Source organism: Phaseolus vulgaris, chromosome 5 (assembly GCF_000499845.2).
Source record: "Phaseolus vulgaris cultivar G19833 chromosome 5, P. vulgaris v2.0, whole genome shotgun sequence".
NCBI lineage: Eukaryota > Viridiplantae > Streptophyta > Magnoliopsida > Fabales > Fabaceae > Phaseolus > Phaseolus vulgaris.
In genome coordinates, this window is record NC_023755.2 from 36,131,795 (window position 1) to 36,156,985 (window position 25,191).

Below are 25,191 nucleotides of genomic sequence, written 5' to 3' on the forward strand. Positions count from 1 at the left end.
AACATATTATTTTAAAATTTTAAGTATAATATACTAATTTAAAACGCGAACTTACCAATTAACCTAAATACTATCCCAAACTAAGTCCATATGATTTGTGTCCTAAACAGATAAAACTTAGACAAATTCTTTCTACACCTAATCTTTTTAAGCCTTCACCCTAAATAATTTTAAACTTCCAGAAATGTCCTTCATTCTGGAAATAAAAATCCAAAATTGAAAATAGTACATTTTGGAAAAATAGATTTTAAATTTTTTATTGTGTTTCAAAAATAAAAATTCAGAATATAAAAATCAAAATATCATTAAAAAAAAACCATAATATAAAAAATTCGTTTAAAAAAAAATCTAGAAACAAATTTCAGAAAAGAGGATCCAAAATGTATTTTCGTATATTTATACTGAAATTGTTATGATGGTAGGTCCAGTTGGTATTTTTAATACCCTTTGTGAACTATTGACTCATTTTTAAATTAAAATTAAAAAAAAAGTTATACTATTATTTAAAATATGTAAATATATAATAATATTTTAATTCAAAAAATCATATTTATAAATTAAGTTTCAATTATTAATTATAATAAAATAATATAACATATAAAATAATTATTATTTTAATTTTTTCAATTAAATATATTAATTAATCAATTTAAGACTGAAAAATATTTTATATAATTAAGTGTGCTTTTAATATAAAAATAAAACTGACAAGTTGACTTCAAACCCGTTCTTCTGAGGTACGAATAAGATATGAAGATGTTCCATTTTACCACTCTTAATCAAAATTAAAATAACTTAATTCAATTTAAGTTATATTTTATAGTCCACCCTCTTTTATAACCTTTTTTTTATCAACCCATCAAACTAAACCTATCTTAACACCTCTATTTAGAGTCAAATCTAATAAATAAAATGTTTTCTTTCAGCAAAACATTTAAAAACTATATTATTTATTAACTCTTTTTTATTTTGATTTCACATTAATGTGATATCATAATTCCTTAATTTCCAATAATCATTTTAAAATTCTCTTATAACCATCATCACTATTGTATTTTAAGAAGAATTAAAACACATTCATTGTGAAAATAAATTTGCTTAATTCTAAAAGGTTCAAAAAAATTGGTTTTTATATACGTGCAAATCTTCCTCTCTTTTCAAGAAATAGTAATAGTTCCAAAAAAATTTATTTGAGTCTATTAAATTTTATTTATTTATTGAGTATTAAAAAAATTGTTTTTCAATTGAGTTTCTGTGATCTAATTATTTTTATTAACTTGGTGACATAATATTTATTTTACATTGTTATTTTGCTTATTTATCTCTACATTGCTTATTTATCTCTACATGTTATTTTTGAGATCAATATAAAATAATATTGCACTTAATATAAAACGAGTTAATTTTATTGTTTTTATTAAAATATATGTTGGATAATAAGAAATTGTCATTAACACTTTAATTTTCAATAACAACGATCAGTGCAAATTTAAAAAAACAAGATTACAAGTACAAGATAAGATAACAGTCATGTCACCCAATTAACACGTAAAAATTAAATTACAAGAAAAATATAATATTTTAAATACTCAATATACCAAAAAAACTTTAACAAGAACTCAATTAAAGATACTCAAATTTACAAAATCCTAGAAATTTAATTAAGTCTATAAGTGTTGCACATTCTTATAAAGAGAAATCATTTGTGCTTACTCAAATTTCTTTTGATGTTGTTTAATTTATAATAGTGGCGTTTGTGCTTACTCAAATTTCTTTTGATGTTGTTTAATTTATAATAGTGGCGTGACTGAGACAAATCATTTTGTGATTGAGGAATGATATGTTAACAACTTGTTTCAGTATATAACCTCTAATTGATGATATAAAAAAAAAAGAGTATTTTTGTCATATCATACAAAAATTAAAATTTTAAACAAAGAAATAGGGTTGCATAAAAATTTTAAACAAAAAAATAGGGTTGCATAATAGAACAAAATTTTCAATGTGTCAATTTTCTTTATGATTATAGTCATCGACGAACTTGATCACAAAAATAAAGAATAATTGTGGAGAAAATACAAACGAGTAATTTCTCTTTACATAGATTTATCCAATATTCTCACATAAATGGTGAAACTTTGCTAAGTTTTCCTTCGTATAGTCTAATACTTTGCATCCTTCAACCGTATCTTTTTTTCTAAAAAGTGTATATTGTAAAGCACAAAAATTGAAATGAAGCATTTCCCCATTTTACACATTTTTTTTTGCCTTGTGTCGTGCTTCTCAATCTTTATAAAGTATGTTTTCTTAAACTTGGAAACGTCGATTCTTTTGTTGTTGTATGCCAATTATGATGTTTTGAAACTCATCCAAATCTTTGAAACATGTGTCAATTAAAGCATGATGTGTAGGGTATCTGCTCACAAAATTTACTGGTATGGACTAGACTATACTCTGTAATGGATTCATGGTTTACTACTGCACAGACTGCATCTTATTCTGAAATATCTGGTGAGAGTAGAAGTGCTCTGATAATAGACTCACATTCATTTTTCTTGAAGAGAAACAAATGTCCTGCATGAGGAAGCTCGTGATATAGAATCCATGGTAATTTGTGAGAGATGTAACGGTTCAGTGTGTAGGGAATGATCCTATCTTCAAAGCCTTGCCAAATGTGGACTGAACCATTATTATCTGGGAACGGATTTGCTATCTCTGTGGGGCCAAATTCCCACTTTCCAAAAGCACTCATTATGTCTCGGTGTAATGATTCATATTCACCTTGCTGAGTTATCCTCTCCTGAATGTTAAGACACACAGTAAAGTTGCAGGCAAAAAAACTGATAAACTAATTGTGTGCATCATGAATCAATATTTACATGTAGTGTATATGATGTAATCCTATGTTGATTCCTGTAACTCTTTCTATTTTGTTGTTGGTTGCGGTTTGATGGAGAAATTTTATGGTGGATGAAGAAATCTGAATGAAAAAGATGATAATGGTTGGTGAAGATAGAGATTTAGAAAAGGTGAGGCTCAGATGAGGCCAACCCCAAATGATTATTTGTTAAACACAAAACTAGTGCTAGCATATAATAGAAAGAGCAAAGAAGACAAATTGTGAATTCTAAGCTCCAAATAGAATTAATCCTAGCTGTTTTCTTTATCAGTTCTAAGCTCCAAATAAGCACTGAATTAATCCTAGTTGTTTTCTTCTGTGAATATGAATGTCAAGATGAAGTGACAAATGAAAATGCAGGCACTACCTGAGAAGTGTTAGGGAGTTCTGACAAGCTCTTCACGATTTCTATATCATCAGGAGACAACATATTTGTCAAAGTCAATGAAGGGAACCATTTTTGTGTCATCCACCAATGGAACAACCAAGGGGCGTAGTGTGCAACTCGAAAAGTCCATTTGTCTGACTGAGGTAGCATCTGAAATGCCTCTCTCAAAAGATTATCAGGAAAACAAGGCCACCAATAGCTTATAAATGGAGCCACCAAAGCTGCTCCTGATAATCTGCCAAAGGATTTCTTGTTATATGCAGAGTTTAAGGTTACTGTTTAAAGATCCTTTGTGATTAGATCACAAATCTTGATAGTGTAAAATCATTTATACTCTTATATATTATTGTGTGCAAGAATTGAAAACATAAAAAGCAAAATGAAGCTACAAGTAAGTAATTAACATGCCTGTGTGGAATGTATTTTAGGCAGCTCCAAACAGAGTAACCTCCCATTGACATTCCAATTATATAAAATTTATCACCAATCTCCAATTTATCAGCCAGTTCTTGAATATCATAAGCTTCACTCTTCACAGAACGTGATGAATGAGGGTCACTTTCACCATAACCTGCCCTGTCGAAGTGGAGGAAATATATCCCAAGATCCTCAACTAGTTCCTGCATACAAGAAACCCAACAAATTTAACATATATTAATCTATGTTTATACACCTACCACTCTAATGCTCTACAACTATATACCAAACACAGGAGTGTAACAACATAAAAGAAGAACAAGTAGTTGAAACATACTTGAGAAACTGCTAAAGTTTGGTCTTTGGAACTGTTATATCCATGAATGACAATGATCTTGTACCTAGCTTCTTCCTTAGGAACACCAAATTCTTTGTAGGCCAAATTCCTACCATCACTGAGCTTCACTCGGGGTGATTTAACTTGAGGACCACCAATAGATCCACATATTTTGGGATCTGGGGGTTTTATGGCCTTGTAAACCAATCCAACGAAAATCACCACCAGTGCCACTGATATTGGAATCACCATTGCTCCAAGGAGACTGCAACATCAAACTTATTATCCACTACTTTCATAACATTTTTAAAATATTAAAGAAACAAGAAGCAAAGTTGTGCTTAATCAATAACATTTCCCACTTTACTAATCTAAACACCAAGAACAGTAAAAGAATGAAAAACAGAACCAGTGCTTACTCTTCTTTATGAAACTTACCATCCAGAAACAAAAATTTTCTGCAAATAATTAATCACAAAGAACTACCAAGTTTATATCATAATAACCAGTTTAAAAGACCGAATGCAAATAATTTCTAATTGATTAAGAGTTATTTATATTAATAATACATAAAAATTAAACTCTGTAAACTTTAACACTATATAACAACTGATCCTATCAATTTTTCAAGCTACCAAATTGCTTTACCTCTCTCTGAATACTAAAATATAATCCAGTCCGAAAACAGAGAGAAGGGTAATTATTGTTAGAGGTGTTGCAGTATTCTACAACATACTCTTTCCAATATAAATATCATTAATTAATTAAGAATTAATATGTATAAAGGAATGTCTCTTGCATCAATTTTCATATAAACATTGGGATTCCTTGATTCAGATAAAACGACATATATCATGTGCAGCAGAATCACAGAGCAGTGGGCAATGCATTGCAGGGTGATGGTCCCTCACCCATATACGTCAAAAAAATAAAAGGAAAAACACGTTATCTCCTCTCTCCAAACACACCCTATGCAATAATTTCATATTCCAATCCACCCAAAATATAATTAATTCGTGTTTTATCACTATTTGTCTTATTTTACTAAATAAGAAATAAAAAAATATCTAAAATAACGCTTGGCAGAAATTGAGGCAACATTAATTAGGTTAGACAAGTCCATGTTCTCAGAGACATGATTGAAAACTCCCAAACCCAAACGTTTCCTTTCTTCACAACATAAGCACGTGAAGAAGTAAACTTTACACGCGCCACGAGACTGCCACGTGGAAACCGATGAGCCTTGTTTCAAATTATCATCATTAATTAATTAATTAGTTAATTAGTTAACAGGGAAAGATTGTGAGAACTGCAAATGAACTCAGAGGAGTGTTCATCCATTCCATATTTATAATTTGAACTGAACAACGAAACTGAACGCAATTCATTTCTCAGATGGTGGAATAAGTTTCAAAGAAAAAGAAAAAAAGAAAAAAAAGTAGAGAAGAGTCTGACCTGAAGAAGATGAAGGGTGTTGATTTTATGAATCTGCAAAAGATGTCTGCTTCTTCTCTCTTTTTATCGTACCATGTCTTGTTCAGCAAAAACTCACTCATATAAAGACCTCAGAAGACATGTCTGACCATGACGTCATATTTCTTTCTCCAAATTACCTTTTCCATCTTCTGCCAGGTTTCAGGTCTATAACATTAATTGCAGTTTTTTTTACAATTTATTTAAAAAAATAAAGTGTAGTACTTATTTATTTGTATTATGGTGGTTATTAAGTAAATAATTTAAAAAACCATCGTATTTAATTTTTTTTAAATATTACATTATTATTTAAATTTTAATAATTAGATATAATCATTTCGAGATTACTAAATTTAGTAACTCGAGGTTAAGATCCTGCCTTTGACCGTGCCTTTTTGTGTACACTACTACATGGTGAAATTAAATAGTTAGTAAATTAATATTTTTTTTAGAGTGTCTATATTTGTTGGTGTTCTAAAGTATCGATTTCTTCAATCTTTGACTGATAAAGTTAAATTGAAATTAACAATATTAGAAAGGTAAATCTCTTAGCATGATGAATCGAATTCAGTTGGTCAATACGGTGATTACTGGATTTCTGCTTTATAGTTTTAATATGTATAAATGACCTATTTCACTTATTAAGCAAGTTGAGTAGTGGTGTCGAAATTTTATTTGGACTGGAGATATTCTGAAAAAAGGTATCGCTACCGTTAATTGGGCGAAAATTTGTTCACCTCTTGAGGATGGATGCTTGAATATTATTAATCTTCATCATGAAAATAATGCATATCTTCTTAAGCTTGCTTGGAACTTTGCTTATAGCAACAAACCTTGGTCTTTACTCTTGAAAGTCAGGGTTCTTAAATCAAAATACGAGTTTAGAACAGTTTATAGATCCCCCTCTCTCTGGCTTGAAATTAAGCAATTTTATTCTACCATACTTGACTGTACTTCTTGGACTCTTGGTACAAGTTCTTTTATTAATTTCTGGAATGATAAATGGTGTTCTACTACTTCTTTAGCAAATATTGCAGGGTTATATAATGATGTTAGCATTCCGGATATAGTCTCTCAATTTTGAACAGGTTGTGATTGGAATATTCCCTTATCTTTACAGCAGATGCCTCATTTTTTTAATCATATCATGGTTAGAGAGGAACAAGATATTCCTAATTGGATTCTACATGAGTTTGGTCGTTTCACCCTTAAATCGGCTAGGACTTTTTTCTTGGAACCAGGAGTTCCATGTGGTTGGGGTAAATTCATTTGGTCTTCATCTATTCCACCTTCCAAAACTCTAGTACTCTGGAAAAAATTTCATGGGCGACTTCCTACAGATCAACATATTCAAAATAAGGGTTTGCATATATGTTCTATGTGTACGCTTTGTGAAAAGCATGAGGAATCTATTCAACATCTATTTTTTGAATGTTCTAACGCATTGCATATTTGGAGTTGAGTTCGACAAATTTTTCTTACTTCTCATTTCTCTAATAAGGATGATATTCTTTTTTTTATTAAGAGTGATGGTAGTCGTTTGGTTAAATTGATTAAGCTTGCTGTGATAACCTTTTCTATATGGATGATATGACGTATGATGAATTATGCTAGATTTCAGGATAAGATTGAGGTTTCTAAGGCTATTTCGGTAATTAAAGATTTAACCTGTCTAGTGGGAAATTCATCTAAAGCTTCAATGAAGAATGATATGTTGGATTTCAACGTGATTAAGTTTTTTGGTATTAAGACTCGTAGTGGTAAAGTTCTTCGTCCTCTTCCTATTAGATGAAAATTTTCTTCACCAGGCTGGGTTAAAATTAATACTGATGGGGCTGCTATGGGGTATCCTGGTCTTGCTACTTGTGGAGGTATTTTTCTTGGAAGTATGAGAGAATTTATTGGTGCTTTTTCAGCATTTCTTGAAGTTCAGACTGCTTTGGTTGTTGAGTTTTATGGAGTTATACATGCTATGGAGGAAACTCAAGAAATGGGGCTTACTAGTGTCTGGCTTGAATATGATTCTGCCTTGGTTTGTGATGCGTTTACTGCTAGGACTAATGTTCCGTGGATGCTTCGTAATCGATGGAATACTTGTCTTAATTTCTGGGGGACAATCAGGTTTTGGGTTACTCATATTTTTCGTGAAGGGAATGCGTGTATTGATAAGTTGGCTAATTTATGATTTATTTATAGAGAATCATTTCATTGGTATAATAGACTTCCATCTAGTCTGTTCTTAGAATTCTTTATGAATATGTATAGTCTACCTATATATCGTTTTTGTTAACATATGAGTTTTGGTCTAATCCCCATATTTTTGTATTTTTTTTGTTTTAATAATATTTTTTTTATGTGATGACAGATGATTGTTGTTACTTGAGAGGTGTCAGCCTTGCTGAGATGTCAAGTTGTACAGTGATGCCTAACATGAAAACTTTTTATAAAAAAAAATTAATATTTTTTTTATTGAATTTAAAATTTGGTTAAAATATATTATTTCAATGTTATAATTTAAGTTTTTTTTGAATGGAATTACTCTTTTTTATCAATTAAATAATCTGTAAATTTAGTATTATTTATTAGTTGATATGTATTCAGTAAATAGTTGTAGTTTAATATTTAAAATTTTCAATAAAATAAATTTGTGAAATTACTTGCTCAATAATTATGATTTATACAATTGAAAACAAATATAATTTAAAAATAAATGTAAAGAATAAATTTTAAAAAAATCCATCTTATGAAGGAGAAATTATAACTTCTATCTGAGTCTCCACTATCTTTTGGAGTCTCTCGGTTATTATTATTATTATTATTATTATTATTATTATTATTATTATTATTATTATTATTATTATTATTATTATTATTATTATTATATTTTCTATTTCTTTAAACAATTGACTTGTTTTCACGTCTATGATCGTTATGGTTTCAATAATATAAAATTATTTTGAAGTAATTTAGTGACCATTGATTTGAACAATGGCTAACCATTTTTACTTCTAATCATTATAATTTAAAACCTGTTAATGATAGATAATCTCACGTACGTCTTAGTTTCAATAATAAACGGAACCAGAGAAAAAATATCTAATTTGTCACCTAGCAGAAAAAAAGATGCTAATTATGGATTATGCTAACTAGTAATTTTTGCAGCAAGACATCTTATCTGCATTAATTTCACCAACCACATATCTTCAGATAATAATTTTTTATAATGTTCTTAATAACGTTATTTCTATCTCTTTTTTATTTATTTCATTTATCATTTCTTCAAATATTATCGTCTATATATTTCTTTTAGGTTTAGTTATCTAGTATCATTATTTCTATATTACATTCAATTTTAAAATTTAATATAATTTTGTACCATCTGTCTAAATTAATTTTGTGACAGTATTGTTAAGAAATTTGCTGTATACAAATAGCAACAATCTTGTAATGAGAGTTTAAATATTTCAGCACTAATTAGCATAATCCTTTTAAGTCAATTTGGATAGAAAAGTATAGTTGGATTAATTAAAAAAAATACTGTTTATTAATAATGGAAGAAATAATCATGATGTTTATATAAATAGTTTTACTAAAATCAATCTGTAAGGTTAAATTTAAATAAGTAAATATAAAATGATTAATGAAAAAAAAAGGTCTATTATATTTTTATGTGATAATATTTTTTCTATTTAAATCAATATGTGGATCAAACCCATGAAAATGATGAATTTTGTACTAGCATAATTTTGTAGGTGATAATCCTAGAATATTACATTATCATCCCTGTAAGATGTGAGAATTGAACAATATTTGATGTCCTGGTTTAGAAATTGTCCAAACTATATACATTATGGTACCTAAATATACTAAAATTACCAATAATTTCTGCAGGAACAACAACCTTTATTAAAATGATGAAAACGGTTTTGATCTCTGATTATAATTTGACGATTGTAGATTTTTGAAACCAGTTGCATGAACGTGTGACAGTCACTACAAATTCTTAAATTCTTCACTATATGAATGGGAACACCCTCAGGGATACTTGACAATCCAAAAGCAAGAGCCAATTTTTCACTGTGAAGAATTAGTTGGCTTTCTTTTTCACACTCTTCAATATCTAGAAAAACCTCATTGAGATCAGGTTCATATCCCTCTGATTTCAGCTTAGACACAACCTCCTCTAACTTAGACAAAACACTTTGGTTGTACCCCACATTCATGGCCTTCCCCACAAGGAATTGATGCACTTTACCATCCATCAGAATAGAGCTACATCCAGGAATTTTTCTCACTCCCCTTTTTCTCATCATCGATCTGACTTTACTCACGTCATCCCACCTTCCCATTTTGGCATAGATATTTGAGAGAAGAACATAACAGCTTGAATCTTGTGGAGCCAACTCTAAGGCTCTCAATGCAGCAGTGTGTCCCAACACAACATTATTGTGCTTCATGCTGGCACAAAGAATGGCCTTCCAAATTAAAACATCAGGCTCAAAAGGCATATTGTGTATAACCTCAAGGGCCTGTTCTAAGCAACCTGATCTCCCAAGAAGGTCAACAATGCATCCGTAATGCTGAATTTTAGGGACTATCTTGAACTTTATTTGCATGGTTTCAAAGTAAAACTGACCCTCATCCATAAGACCTCCATGATTGCAAGCACTTAAAAGCCCCAAGAAAGTGATATCATCAGGCTTAAGTTTTGCCCTTTCCATTTCCTGAAAAAGCTCAATAGCTTCAGGGGCAAGTCCATGGAAGGCTAAACCAGAGATCATAGAATTCCAATCGCCAACATTTCGTCGGTGACAAATGCTTCTAAATACATGGTAGGCATTTTCTATTTGACCACATTTAGCATACATGTTTATGAGAGCCGATCCAATAAAATTATAATTGTCAAGTATCTTATTAGAAAATATATAACCGTGTATCCATTTTCCTTCCTCAACAAAACCAAGGTCAGCAATGGCTGAAAGGACACTGACAACAGCAGGAGCATCCGGTCTAACTCCTAAACTTAACATTTCTCTGAACAAACATAACCCTTTCTTTGGTTGATGATTAAGAACAAAAGCTGAAATCATACTCGTCCAAGTCACCACATCCCTGACACCCATGTCCATAAAAACCTCCTCAGCAAGCTCGCACAGTCCATGCTTCCCGTACCCATCAATCATGGTATTGCACGAAACTAGATCCCTTTGAGGCATTCTCTCAAACACTTCACGTGCCATGTCAATTTGACCAGCTTTCAAGTACCCTGAAAGTAACGAGTTCCAAGAAATCAAGTCTCTTGTAGGCATTTTATCGAACACCGACCTTGCAAGTTCAACCATGCCAAGCTCCAAACACATGCGAACCAAGGAGTTAGTGACAAACGGATCATTCCACAAATGGGTTTTCAAAATGAAACCCATTATTTGTTTCCCTTCCTCCAATGCACACGACTTGCCACAAGCTTTGAGTGTGGGGGGAACAAAAAACTCAATTCCCCTCATGTCATGGAAGCAAGAGAGTGCATGAGCAAAAACGGAAATGGCGTCGTAGGGAACACTGCTCTGAGAAAGAACCTTAACAAGTTTGGTGACAGAAAGCACGTGAGTGACGAGGTTTGTTTTAATGATGTAGGCATGAACTTGGCGCACTTGGGACAATGTAGTGCGTTCGTCTGACAACAACCTTGTTGGGTTTGCCCCAACTGAAACTGGAATACAACTTGATATCATCCTAACAACAAACAACCTTTGCTATGTTTCTCCAACCGTCGTTTGGTACTTTATGCTTTCCATGACTCTCATTTCTTTCATTCTTATTGAAGGTCCATTGCAAAAACTGAATTCTAAGACATAATACAATGCTGGAAAAGAGAGAATATGATAATTATTATCAGAGAAAAACGAGACTGAGCACAAAAATTCATTTCAAAGATGGTGGAATAAGATTGAAAAAAACAAGGAAATAAGAAAGTAAATAATATAAAGTGGCATGGAAGAAAGCAAAAGAAGATGGAAAAAAGAGTGCGACCTGCAAGAAATGAAGGGTGTTGATTTTATGAATCTGAATCCCAGAGCAAAGGTCTCTGTTTCTTCTCCCTCTTTGTTGTGCCATATCTTCTTCTACCACAACTCATTCACATATAAAGCACCTGTTTAGATAACTTTCTTTATAAATATTTTTAAAAATATGCATATTTTATAAATTAAAATTTATTTATGTATAAATTCAAAAGTTGATGGAACTTTAAATTTAAATATAAAGTAACAAAAGTACATAAAAAAAAACTCTTCAAAATTAAATATTAATTAACTAGCTGCCAATATTGATGACAAGTTCGACTAGCGCGAATTTGCTTATTCATGATTATTGGAGTAAGAATTTATCTATATGAGACGGGGTTTCTCTTGCTTGACGGGGGTTTCTCTTGCTTTTGGCATAGCGGATCTCGGCAGGAGGCTCGCACGACTAGCTATTAGCTTAGTGGTAGAGTGCATTCCTGATAATTGCGTCCTTGTGTCTGTATTGTGAGGACTCTCAGCCATATGAATAGTTTAATGTGTTCATCGGCGTTTAACCTTGAAATGTGGATTATCCAAGTCACATTTGCATGACATGCTTCTCCTGGAGTTTGAAACCAAACTTTTCCAGTATGATTTTATTTTTTTTATTTCATCCTCATCTTTGTTAGGGAGTGACTATAGTTATAACCTGAGACTATTTCAAAGTTAAATATTTTGTTATGAAAAATAAAAAATAAAAAGTAATATTATTAAGTATTTTATGTTAAAATAATTTATATTTTATTTTTTTAATATCAAATATTAAAAAAAAATTATAATTATATAAATATGAAATGAAAGTATTAAATTACAAGTGAATAAATATCAAATAATTATAGAAAATAGTAAAAATATCATATATATATATATAATTTAAAAATAAGTTATGAAATTAAAGACTAAAGAAAAGTTAAGTTACCTATTAAATTAAAAGTGTTTTATTAATTTAAAATGAGTATTAAGTACAGGAATAAGGATGTTGCATGAAGGAAAAAAAAACAATTAAGGTTGTGTGAAATGCATATATTCAAATTCGTTATTCGTAGAAAAAAGTTTAGAATTTAGAATGTAACGAACTGAGGTTGCTCAACGAACAAAAACAAATTTAAAATGACTATAATCTTTAAAGACTAATTAAAGAAAGAGATCCCATTACATAGTTCAAAAACTTTGCCAAATTTCTATGTCCCTGAAAGCTTCATAGAAAATACTAAGAGTATTCATCTAATGAACTATTCCCAAACCTGACGTTACTCCCTCTTTAGTAGCAACTCTATGATCGGTTGATCATTATTTATGTTAAGTGCCAAGTAAAAAGTTTAAAAGATAGCAGTTTCAAAAGAATTGATTGTCATTCCAGCTTTAACTCATATTGCAAAGACACGGAAAAGTTATTAAAAATTAGAATTTTGATCAACATATTTTTAAAATTGAAAATGAAATTGTTATATATAATTAATAACATAAAAACATTCCGAAACTATAACTACAAATAATTAAAAAAATAAGTAATTAAAAATAGTAACACCATTAAAATTATAAAATACAGGAACTAAAATTACAACTAAGCCAAATATAAATAAACTACATTAAATAAAACCACTATAGTTTATTTGAAAATTCTTACATACTATTATGCAGATAATAAATACAATTAAAAATTTATATACTGTTATATAATATTTGTTCATTCAATTTTTGTTTTTATTTTGGATAAATGCTATACATTCATATATATTATTTGAAAAGAAAAATTAATTACTGTAGGAACATTCTGCAATTTATAACCTTTTAGTAATTATTATAATAATTATAAAGTTAACTAATAAAATTTGAAAACTCCAATACACCGCCCATCACCACTGTCCTGCACGACGGAGTTCCGCCTCCACGCGAAACAACCGTCTGACGGAGCTCCGCCACGACCACTGTTTATAACAACCGTTCCAACGGCGAGAAGCAGCCGTTCAGGTAGCTGACAGTCCTCACCTACCAGATTTCACCGGAAAATCCACCAACAGTGGGTTTCTTCTTCAATTTTTTATTTATTGAAAACAGTGCAGTGAATTTTTTATTGAAATTATATCTTAGACTATTGTGCTTTCAGCACGTGGTTGCTTTAGTCATCTTGGTTGAGTCCACTCCTTACACAGTTATTCACTATATATGAATTCTGAAAACCAATTGCATTTGCTTGTTTCATGAAGGTTTAACACGATAGAATAGAGAAGGATTATTATTTTTTGCTGCCTCCTGATACTATCCCCTTCCAGCTTAAATTATCAGGTATGGATTGAATGTGTCATCATTTAGGAGGGGGAAGAATAGCTTAATGGGAAAATTATAGGGATCAATTAGTCGTTCACAATTTTTAATTAAAATTTCTTGAAACAACGATTAATCTGTATTTGCAATTGGTGCTCTGTAGTTAGCATTGTTGCCTGGATAAGAAAACTCGCCATGGAACCAACTTGTGTTGCTCGTGCCATGGAATGGAGCATTCAACTTGAAATGGGCCTCCGTTCTGCAAAACCTGGTTATTTAGTTCTCTTCTTTCATCCCTTTTTTTCATCATTATGTTCTCCTTTGTTCCTCTGCAAGTTGGGCTATATAAACAATGGTGCCTATTCAAATAATGCCTCATTCACTGTGTATTATCATTCCATACAAAGCCTTAAAATTAAAACTGTTATAGTTTTTGTGTTATTTTTTTGTTTTGTTTTTATGGTTTTTGAAATTTTTCACTGCCAGGTGCTCTTGTCAAAGCCATATTGGAAATGGAGCGTCGACTTTGGCAATGGAGTATAGAGCCTGAATCTGGTGTTGCTCCCTGTGCTATGTTTGGTCTTGTTCCAGGCGAAGATAGAATATTTGCCAATGCTATCCTCTTGCGCCTTGCTGATGCCTTTAGGGGTGGTGACATAGAGACCAGACTTTCAGTTGTTAGGGTTTTCTTGTCTGAATGGAAACATCGCAATAAGGAGAAGACAAAGCAGTGCAAAGGGTTGCTGTCAGAGGCAAGAGTAGCTAATCACTTGGAGTTGTTAAATAGAGTGAAATCTGTTTTTGATAGTGGGGATTTGGAGTCGAAGGCACTGGCTTTGGTTTTGTTTGGTTGCTGGGCTGATTTTCTGAAAGACAATGCTCAGATTCGATACTTGATATTTTCTAGCCTTGTTTCTGCTCATGACTGTGAGGTAAAATAAGTACCTTAGTGTTGCTGTTGTTTTAGATGTCTGATTTCTTTCATATTGACGTCTCTTGAATAGATATGTTTACTTGATTTCCTACCTGAGTACCTAAATGAGGTCTCAAAAATATTTTCTGTTAAATTATATTGTAAGTGAGAAACTACAATCTTAATTTGATTTACATGACTCTACATGGATGGATTGACACATGATAGTGATTGCTTGATTGGATATCATTTTTCCTTTACATTTAATAAAATGTGGAGGTTGACTGCCTTGGAATATTCTCCTAATTTTCTTTAATTGTGAATTCTAACTTGTTTACGTGACCCTATTTGAAGACACTTTTATTATAACTAATTTTCTGTATCAATACATCTGAAATGCTGGGTTGAGATTTCAGAGGTGAAAGCATCCTTGTATGCCACTGGTTGCCTTTGTGAGATATCAGATGATTTTGCATCTATTTCAGTGGAGATGCTATTTAATATAATGAATTCATCTTCAGTTTCTTTGCCAGTAAAGTTGGCTGCTGCCCGAGTTTTGGCAAAATGCAAATCCTCTTATTCCGTTGCACATAGAGCATAAAAGGTATTTGATAATTATATATGCAATGACAGCTATAATATTGTGCGACTTTCTGGCTAATGTTGCAACTATTATGGTCTTGTTTATCTGTATTTCTAATAACTGTGATTTTTTCTGTTTCTGCATGTCTATGTTGTCTTCCTTTAGTTTTTCCTAGGGACGTGATTAACAAGATACCAAGTGGAAACAAGGTGGCCTAGAGTAATTATGAAGAAAATACCTTGATTTTTTCTTGTTGAAGTGGAGTTCTAATTTTTTTGAAATTGGCTCATCTAGTTTATTGTAAATATTTCTTGACATTGTGCCTCAACTAGCAGTAATAAATCATAACACTAAGCTTACATCAAATGTGTGAAGATTAGTTCAGTAAAATCTTGTCAAGGTTCCTAAACCGCCAAACTTGACCTGATTGTCGAGTAGAAAATATGCATTTCCAGCATGTGATGGATAGTGTTAGTTGAACGTCTAGTCTCATAGCTTCTATTGAGATTAGTATCGTCTGGAGCAGCTGTCTAAGTAATATTTCTAGTAAGAAGTGGAAGACACTATTCATGTGCTGTGCCTCTCCACATGTTTAGGTGCATTTTATAGTAGTTGGTTACAGTAGTTGTATGCTATATATAGGAATCTGTAACGACAGTTAAACTAACTGAGAGTTGTGTGAGTTCAATTGTAAAATCAATAAACTGTGAGAGTTGAGCAAAAGATCACTGAGAGAGAAACTTCGTGTTATAATCTTTGTGCATAGTCAATTTTGTCATTGATGTAGATTGAAGTTCAGTAACACTTCAATTGAACTACGTTATTTCTGTATCTGATTATTTCTCGTTCTTCCTTTGTTTACCTTCTATCATTTATTTTTGTGGCTTCTCTCTGTTATGTATTAGTGTTTATGTGGTAGACTGTTCTGTAGTGAATTTGCTTGAGTTATCCACAACAAAGTGAAATGAGGACACCTCTTCCACTAATTTATAATGCATTATCCAGTTCAATTTAATCAAAAGTCTAGGACTACTAATTGTTGATTATGGAACAATGTATTCTGGTGTGTTGCTCCCTTGTTGCCATAGAACAATTAAGTTAGAGAATTGAATTTTTGTTTGAAACTAATACTGTAACGTTATAAGAAAATAGAAATGAGAACTAATTCTTGCAGTACAGTGCTGATATATATATTTTATTGCCCAATGAGCTCTCTGCACTTTGTGCCTTGGTTCAATATCCAAACTTAATAGCATTGCAAAATAACATAACAATTATTAAGTTTTTAGCCTACCTAAAGAAATTTGTTACTTTATTTTTTGTCTGTTTCATTATTGGAACAATCATATTTGGTTTTCTGATATGATGATTGATTTAATGCAGACAGGTATGGAGTTGGTACTAAATTCGTCAGATGAAGATTTTATGGTTGCTATGCTATACTCACTCTCAAAACTTGCTTGCATTTTAATTCCTTTTACCTCTTGTCAGGTATGTATCTGTCCTACTATATGATTTTGAGCATCCTAGTTGAGCAGGAGGAATGAAAGGCCACTTATTACTTTATCCTTGCTTTAGTTTCGGTTTGAAATATTTTGTGTGACCATTTGCCAAGTGTTGCTTTGTTCCTTCAACTGAGTGAGATTGTTTTAAAAGTTATCCTTAACATGAAGTTTATGAAACTCATTGCTAGATTTTTTTTCCTTTGAAAAGGGCTAGTAAACTATTTAAGGCTTTTGGTAAAATAAAGCACCAGGCAGCCAGCTTTAGCATGCATGGATGATGGTCCCAATTCAAAATATATACTATGTCTATGGTGCTTTGCTTGTGTAATTAAGTCATTTTGGATTCAGGTGGACTTTCTTCTTTTGTTTCTCAATCGAGAAAGAACTTCACATGTAAAAGAAACAACATTAAGATGCTTGCATTTTTTATTCAGAAGAGGATTGTGTGAGAACTCAGATAATTCGGGTCTAATTCGTGGGCTATTTTCCATAGTGGAGGAACCTGAAATTTCATTTCCCATTCAATATAAAGCTCTAAGAGTCTTGCACAAGGTTTGAGTTCGGTACCTGGCAAAATGAAACTCATTTTTATTTCTTATGATATATGAACTTGTTTGACATGCATTAAATGATTGGCAGGTCCTTCGTTCTGTTCCGCCTTCTTCACTTCACAAGGAGCTTCGAGAATTTATGAGGCTTCAAACTGTTATTGAAAACACAAGTCAACATCCAGCCTCGAGGAACAGCTGCTTGGCCATTTGCATTCTAGCAGATTTTTGTTGTAGGACAAAGGACAGAGCAGATATTGAGAATGTTTTTGGTTGTTCTTCCCTGCCGTCGTGTGTTATCTCTTTAATCAAAGATCATATCAAAATTTTGTTGATGCCATTGTTGGAAGGTGGTCAAAATGATCTGACAATTTGTCAGGAGCTCCAGTATCTGCTAAAGATTATTTTAACTGTTGTTGAAAGTCATCCTTCTCTTGGTTCTTTGGTATTTGATAACATAAAAGAAGTGATTGAATATTATCTTGTGACAATTGCATCTACTGACCGTGCAGTACCATCAACTCTTCTAGCTGTAAATTTGAAAGGAGAAAAGCAAAGTTCCTTTCTTGTTAAATTTCTTTCCAAAATATACAGATTTCTGGTGGCATACCTTGAAAATCTTTATGTAGTTGGTGCTGTCAATACTGAAGTGTTCAGTAAAGTGACTATTTTGGCTGAAATTGTGTGCCAGTGTAGTTTAATTGATTGCTATACACACATATTGTACCATCTGCTATTGCACACTCAACCTATTTGTGATGGCTTAGTCCATGCGAATGATGAAACACATCCTGTTAGTTGTCTTGTTAAATGCACAACGTTTGTAAACAAAGTCTTGACATGAACAAATGGCTGGACTGCTTACAAGGTTGGTGCTCATGCTGCGTGTCAGGGTGAATGGTTGCGAGCTACTACTGTATTCAGGTCATTAATAGAGAAAGTGAAGTCTAATTCTTGCTGTAGCTGGTTAAAAACATTGTTCCATTATTCTAATTCTGAAGACAAAATCCAACTTCTTAGGCAGCCAAAACAGGGAACCACATCAATGGAGTTGGCGGGGACTATCAAATTTCCTTTAACACATGATTACAAGGACGATACACATCCAAGACTTGCCAGGAATATCAATGATTGTAATTACTATGATCAGCTTAATCACTCTCATGTGGAAGTATGCTCTTCCTTGAAAATTTTGGATGCCTCTGTAACAAGTTCTCAAGCATTTTGTTTTCAGAGGTGGTTTTTATCATTAAGAGCTAGAGTTTTGGAAAATTTAGTTGGTGCGGTTAAAGCTTTGGGGGAAGTTTCATTGAATGTGGATCAAAATTTAAATCAGGTAGAGATTGAGAGTGGTGATAAGCTTCAATTCCTGAAGTCTTATCAAGATATTACTCAAGTTTCCTTACAACTGTTCAGACTAGCAGAAGAATTTGATCTACTTAGAGCATCTTTCATTGGGATGGACAGTGAAAGTTCTGAAGTCCTTGCAGCTCATGGTCTGAGTTCTTCAGTATTAGCATTTGTAACTGCTTTTGGAGTGTCTAATATAGACCAAGATTCTCAGAGAATTTTTATTGGTGACAAAACCTCTAGTAATTTACAGGCTTTGACAATACAAAATTTAAGGAGGCTATTTTGGTGTGTGGATCATGGAACCAGAGCGAGTTTCTCTTTGCTGTTGAATTATTTTGACCTAAATGAGATCTGTTTATCCCCAGGATCCGGTTACCGAACTTGTAGCATTGCCTATAAAGACATAGAGGTGCTCAATGTTTGTAGTTATGCTGTCTCTAGTGCTGTCTGCTTGCTTCAGAAAACTGGATCTCAGTTTACCAAGAATGCTTTGTCACTAGTTTCTAATACTTTAATAAAATTGATGCACATTCATCTTCGGATTCCAAAGTACTTCTTCAAAGTAAGGTGTGTGTATCAATTATTCAATGGAATCAGTGTAAACTTTTTAATGAAAGTTTAAATGAATATGTAGTTTTTTATTATGATGCAATTTTTATTGTAATGATCCTCACATGCACTATTGTTTTTTCCTTCAATATTCTCCCTTATCTTCCTTTTCATGTCAAAATGAATCATATAAACTTTAAACGAAAGGAATTGAATAGTTTGCTTTTGCATTTGTTTTATCGGAGTCTCAAGAAATGGTTTCCCAATTTTGTTAGTATTTTAAGCTGAATTAGTTTTTCTTTTGTTGTTTAATAGATGTTCTCTTTGTTGTGAACCTTTACACGTTTATTGCTCTCTGATTTTATGATGTAGTCTCCTTATATGCAAATCTAGAACTGCTGTAGTCCGTTTAAGTTCTTAATTTGATCAAGCCACGACCAAGAGTTCGCAATTTGGTGTTTGTTTATGTTTCCTAACACTTAAAAATACGGTGTTGAAATATTTGTTTTGCATTATTTGTGCAGACCATTCATTGGGTCAGAACTTTTTCTCCACAATGAGGACTCTGGTAATGGGGTTGAAATATCTGTTTCGCAAGGCTCCCACATCACATTGAATATTTGTCTTCAATTGAAGAATGTGCCACCAAACCTTGTGGTTAAGTCAACTAAGTGTTATTGCATCCTTCATTGCAGTACGTCATTCCTCGTCCCATGTGGACAAACCTTGGGGCACTCGCAATCTAGATCTGAAGCTTGGAAAGATGATGAAATTGTTGAACTGAACCAGAAGTTGGTTTGCCATGTCTTGGATGGTGTGGCAGGCAAGAGGAGAATTTCTATGCAGAGTAGGGGCCATGGTAATAGTATGGCTGTGGAGACAATAATGGATTTTAGACCTAATGAGAAAGGGCAGGGGTTTTCACATTGCTCACTTGACGTGTCTAACTTTCCCGTGGGTTCTTATAGAATCAAATGGCATAGTTGTCTGGTTGATAGTCAAGATTCCTATTGGAGCCTCCTTCCTTTGAACCCAGGACCTGTACTTTTTGTTACAAAACCCAGAGTTGGCTAATCTGCTAACAATTTCATAAAGCATATCCATTAAAATAAATATTATTCCTATGAAGTATGCTCACTTTATGGCCAACCGATCCTGAAGGTTAGTCCATTTTTTATCACTCTTAATTTTCTGCTTCAATTTATGGCTGCAATTCCTTCATGTTGCTGATAATATCAACTGTCTCATTAGCTGCTATACAGTGAACTTGGGCTTTATCCACTTTGAGACTGCTTTTTAAGCTACTGCTTCGTAGCAATTTTGTTTCTTTATGATTGGATACTCATTTCAGAATCCAAATGCTCAGCATTCAATTCTACAGCAACCTAACTTAGTCACGTGTGTTCTTCATTTAAGGAAAACATAAGAAAACTTCTGAGTTATTACATAGTGTGTCGTAGTAATTGTGGCTGCGTAGTTGGATTTCACTGATTCTGTTTCATTGAATGTGAACCATCAAGGATGGCTCTTTTTTGGGAAGAAAGAAAGAACTGGATTTGGTAAATAAATGGGCCTTTGAAAATGAGAAGATCATTCATGGAAAACTGCCTGACGGAATTGACAACACAGTAAGTGCATATGGTTCACCATGACCGTTGTGCTACAAAATTCCATAAACTTCTATTGATTTGTATGATATTGATAGATTATTTTTAACAAGTCTCTTTGCATTTTCTTGTATTGAAGTTAAATTGAGTGCTTGCTAGCTTTCATTCATTGAGAAGTGTGGAAAGGAAACTGCCAATGATGCTTTACAGGATTGAAATCAGAACTTTGGAATCAGAGGGTTAAATTTTATTAACAAATTAAGGACGACTCTTTATAAAAACAAATTTTTATGCATATCTCTCTGAAAGGAGTAGAACAGCAATATTTGGAGCAGAACGTTATTAACAATGATTCTTGTATATAAAACAAGTTTCCCTTAGTTGTTAAAATTTTGCAGGCATATTTGTTCTTTCTAATAAAGATGGCTTAAACATAGTAGATATAATTTAGGCTGTTACATTACATGTAATTGATTCCTTTAGTGTCATGCTTTGTGGCTGACACCCGCTTGATATATTCCTTATCAATATGAATATTCATCTTATTTATTATATTCCTTATCAATATGAATTCCTACTTCTGAATATCCACTATTTACATTCATGGTTATTTTCATATTGGCATTAGGTGTCCTCTAAATCAACTGATTTTTTTTTCTTGATTGTTACTAGTGACTTGCAAATTTGTAGGCACTTCAGTTGCAGTTATATGTTCTGAGGTGTCTTCATGAACAGCTAGAGGTATATTTGCTATATCTTATAACTTATTGGCTACTATCTCTTTACGTTCTCCAAACCTTGCTGGTTCGTACTTAGTACTTCATTGGTATAGTCTCTTCGCACTGTTCTCTGATTTCAAATTTTCTTTCGATATACTTTACTGGTTCCTGACCCTACTAATTTCTCGTCTTTCTACAATCTACATCATTAATTGATGTTTCAACTAGGAAAATACTGTCTTCATTCCTTTTTTTGTTACATAATCTCCGTCTTGTATGTCTAATGGATGATTCCTCATCTTTCTTAGAGATTGTACTGTGGCAACTGTTTCGTCATGTGAATCAATTGCTAGGCCTCGCAGCTGCTTGCACAGTGGAACTTGCTCATAAAGTTGAGTCCCCTTGTTCAAAATTTCACATTAATTAGGTATATGACTATTATAGTATTTAAGTGCATATCACACCATATTAGTTAATTTTTGTGAGATTGAGTTATACTTCAAATTAATTTTTTTTGTGATGGTATCATAATGTATTTTAGATCCATTAACAGTATTATCCCTATACCAAGTTCATTAGTGCTGGATGTGAGAAAGATAGGAAATCTCCGAAAGTTGATTTTTAATGGTTTTGGGTTGCATCTGTCACTTGTTCATGTTCTCAAGTGAATGGTAACTAGTATTGTTATTTCCCCATGCAACATCAGCAACTGGTGTAACTTTGTTTAAATAATATTTCTCAGGACTAATTGAATCTTCCAGATTTGTGGGGGTGCAGGCCCAAGGCAGAGCTAGAGTTAGTAGTTATAATGGTAAAAAATATGGTTAAAAGTCCAGTACTTTATTTGAAGAGGGAAGAAAATTGTCACTGGCCCCACCACTCATTCCTGTATGTTTCATACCCCAGCTGTTTACATGATTTGGATCCGTGTTAAGGTCAATGGTCTTCTGCCACAGGGAGCTGGTGATACCTTGTAAAGAGAGTAAAAGAGTATCATACGTAATGGGAATAACTATCTAACCTGTTCTTGCCGAAAATTGATCTGGAGAGCTCCAAGATGGAATGAGGAAGTTCTCTCAGGAGACCTTGCTTTGACTGATCGCCAGAAAGAGGAGGGTGTTTACTTACAAAAGATCCTTTAATGCTTAAAAGATCCTTTAATGCTTAAGTTAGTAAGAATACTTAAGTATGATAGTATGTAGTAAAATATGGATAGGATATATTTCCTGGGAGATGTTTATATTTATAGGCCTTTGGATAATGACCGTTAGTGAGACTTTAAGATAGCCATTATGATCATTAATCAACCGTTTGTCTTCATGAAGAGTCACCATTGGCTGGTTATGAAATTAAGAGTTCGATTACCAAATTAAGGACGAGAAGAGATACAAGTGGATCGATAAAATGTAAGGAAAAATTTGATTTTTCCCCATTTCAAACCTTAGTGGGTTATGGGAGGAAGGTGTATATAAATTGTCATTGATCTCGACTCTTAAGTGATGGATATTGGGTGTACTAGGGTCAATACTCATCTGAGATATTGTTTGTTTTGGAGTTTGAAGTTTCGTCACAATTTTGTTCTTAAAAGGTCCATTGATAGATTAAGAGAGGAAAGTGTATATAAACTGTCATTGGCCTCAACTCCTAAGTGATGTGGTGTGTATCGAAACTTAACCCAATTAGTGTTCATGGCCAAACACTGAAAGCTCAATAAACTAATGCTCACACTTAGCTTTTGACATTTTACAACTCCTAAGAGTATGTAACACTTAGCTTGGATGTTAGTAAACTTTTTATTCCATCTCCAATGGTGTATGTTATTGCTAATGTATTTGGTTTAGTACATGAAAGCATTTTTTTTTCTCATTTTAGAAAACCCTTAATTTGTTTCCAAACTTATAATTTGTTGAGGCTGAAGTATTTGAAAGTTATTGAGACAATGCATATAAATATAATACAACTTAATCTTAACCGTTTTAAAAGTTTAATAATTTTGTCGTATAACGGTTCACTTTTTTTACTCTTTGTCTTGTTTTCATTTTAATCATTGTCATCACAACAAACTTTTATTATTCTGTTCTATATTTAGTGAATTCTATTTGAATATTTAACTTTTTTTTTTGGATTTGATATTCGTCCTTAGAAACACATTATTATTTCTTACAACGATGCACCGTAAAAATTCATTAATGTCTTTCAAAAGAAAGAAACATAATTTACTCCAAAGTTTTTTGAAACATAATTTTTACTCCAAAGTGATTAAAGATTTAGTCTTCTTGCATGTTACAATAACATTAACAATGATTATATTTCCACTTTAAATAGAATATCTAGCCAATTCATCGTGCATTTTCATCATTTTAAAACCAAGAATGTCATGTATATATTCTTTTCTTTTTCTTTTTTCCTTTTGAAGAAGATGACGACATTCCTTAATGTTCTTTTTGTATTATAGATAATCTTAAAATTCATAATTCTTCCACCATAATTTATAGAATAAGTTCCATCTTTTAAAAAGTACATGTCCTTATCCAATGCTTTTTTTGTGTCGTTTATGAAGAAAAATCAATAAACTAATTGTATAAGATTTGTTTAAGCAAAACAGATTAATTGAACACTTGTACGAAATGTTTACCATAGATCAAATATAAAGTTTAGCGAGATAAACCAAAAGAATTTATCATGATAAACTAAATTAAGAAGTTTATTAAAGAAATTCAAGAAAAAAACTTAGTAATAGGCAAATTATTTTTCATCCCATTCAAGCAACTTTTTGTGCCATTTAAAATTCACTCACACTACTCTTCAACATCATCAAGTAATCTAGTAATCTTTTCCACAAGATAACAATTAATACATGAAAGTTTATTTTCGAATATTTTGTTCAAATTATCTAATTAGAGAGGTGTTTTTTTTTCTTCCTACTTTTACTTTTAATTAACTTTGTAAACCATATTTTATTGTTCATTTTTTTTCCAATTTTTCCTTGATCTCTCGACAAGCTTGTTTCATTTTTTCAAGACTTTCTTTCTTCCTTTAAAATCACCATTTATATATTTAAACCCATTAAATTTTTTTGTTTCAATTAACACTACAAAAAAATCATTAAATAGAAACTAATTTTATAAAAAAAATAAGTAGTCATTATATTGACTAAATCAGATACTATTTTATAAACTAAAATATCATTGGTATCTAAAGTAGTTTCTATTATTAATAAATAGTTTCTAAATTGATACCTAATTAGTTACCAAGGTTTAACTACCAATTTGACTTTGATTAAACTCAAGTTTACTAAGGCTTGGGCTGACTCGACTTAATCTACGGTTGAGTTGGACTCTAGCTCGAGCTAGCTCTAACTCAACTCAATTTGAGTATGAGCAAAATTGGTTACATTTAGGTGTGAGCTACACTTAAGCTGAGCCGACTCTGACTCAACTTGACATGGTTCTGAGTCGAATCAGCTTGACTTGAACTCGAGCTAACTCTAACTCGAATCATCCTAAGCCTAGGCTGACTTAACTTGACTTGGGTTCGAGCCAAATTGACTTGACCTGGGTCAAGGTCGACTCT

General features: G+C 32.1%; 2 protein-coding genes and 1 pseudogene across 3 annotated transcripts; 1 reads left to right on the forward strand and 2 right to left on the reverse strand.

Moving 5' to 3' along the window:
- Nucleotides 1-2,374: 2,374 nt before the first annotated feature.
- On the reverse strand, nt 2,375-5,719 carry LOC137835634 (uncharacterized). Of its 2 annotated transcripts, none has more exons than XM_068644230.1 (5): nt 5,497-5,719; nt 4,042-4,306; nt 3,696-3,907; nt 3,267-3,522; nt 2,375-2,800 (listed from the first exon to the last, which is right to left on the reverse strand). In XM_068644230.1, the coding sequence occupies exons 1-5, from the start codon at nt 5,595-5,597 to the stop codon at nt 2,495-2,497; spliced, it is 1,140 nt and encodes a 379-aa protein (XP_068500331.1). In that variant the 5' UTR covers nt 5,598-5,719; the 3' UTR covers nt 2,375-2,494. The 2 variants fall into 2 exon arrangements, with proteins under 2 accessions (XP_068500331.1, XP_068500332.1); XM_068644231.1 differs by lacking the exon at nt 5,497-5,719 and adding an exon at nt 4,690-4,831.
- A 3,510-nt stretch (nt 5,720-9,229) lies between these two features.
- LOC137835635 (pentatricopeptide repeat-containing protein At1g08070, chloroplastic-like) lies at nt 9,230-12,030 on the reverse strand. The gene is made up of 2 exons (XM_068644232.1): nt 11,545-12,030; nt 9,230-11,377 (listed from the first exon to the last, which is right to left on the reverse strand). Exon 2 carries the CDS (start codon nt 11,244-11,246, stop codon nt 9,387-9,389), a length of 1,860 nt encoding a protein of 619 aa, XP_068500333.1. The 5' UTR covers nt 11,247-11,377; nt 11,545-12,030; the 3' UTR covers nt 9,230-9,386.
- Nucleotides 12,031-13,409: 1,379 nt separating this feature from the next.
- Nucleotides 13,410-23,426, forward strand: LOC137835636 (uncharacterized; annotated as a pseudogene).
- Nucleotides 23,427-25,191: the final 1,765 nt, after the last annotated feature.

What these genes read in the sequence shown, in the direction of transcription:
- LOC137835635 (XM_068644232.1), bottom strand. Translation starts at nt 11,246, where the DNA reads ATGATATCAAGTTGTATTCCAGTTTCAGTTGGGGCAAACCCAACAAGG.
- LOC137835634 (XM_068644230.1), bottom strand. Translation starts at nt 5,597, where the DNA reads ATGAGTGAGTTTTTGCTGAACAAGACATGGTACGATAAAAAGAGAGAA. An exon ending in ACACCCTTCATCTTCTTCAG is followed by an intron (nt 4,307 to 5,496) that starts GTCAGACTCTTC and finishes TTGATGTTGCAG; the next exon opens with TCTCCTTGGAGCAATGGTGA. An exon ending in AACTCCCTAACACTTCTCAG is followed by an intron (nt 2,801 to 3,266) that starts GTAGTGCCTGCA and finishes CTTAACATTCAG; the next exon opens with GAGAGGATAACTCAGCAAGG.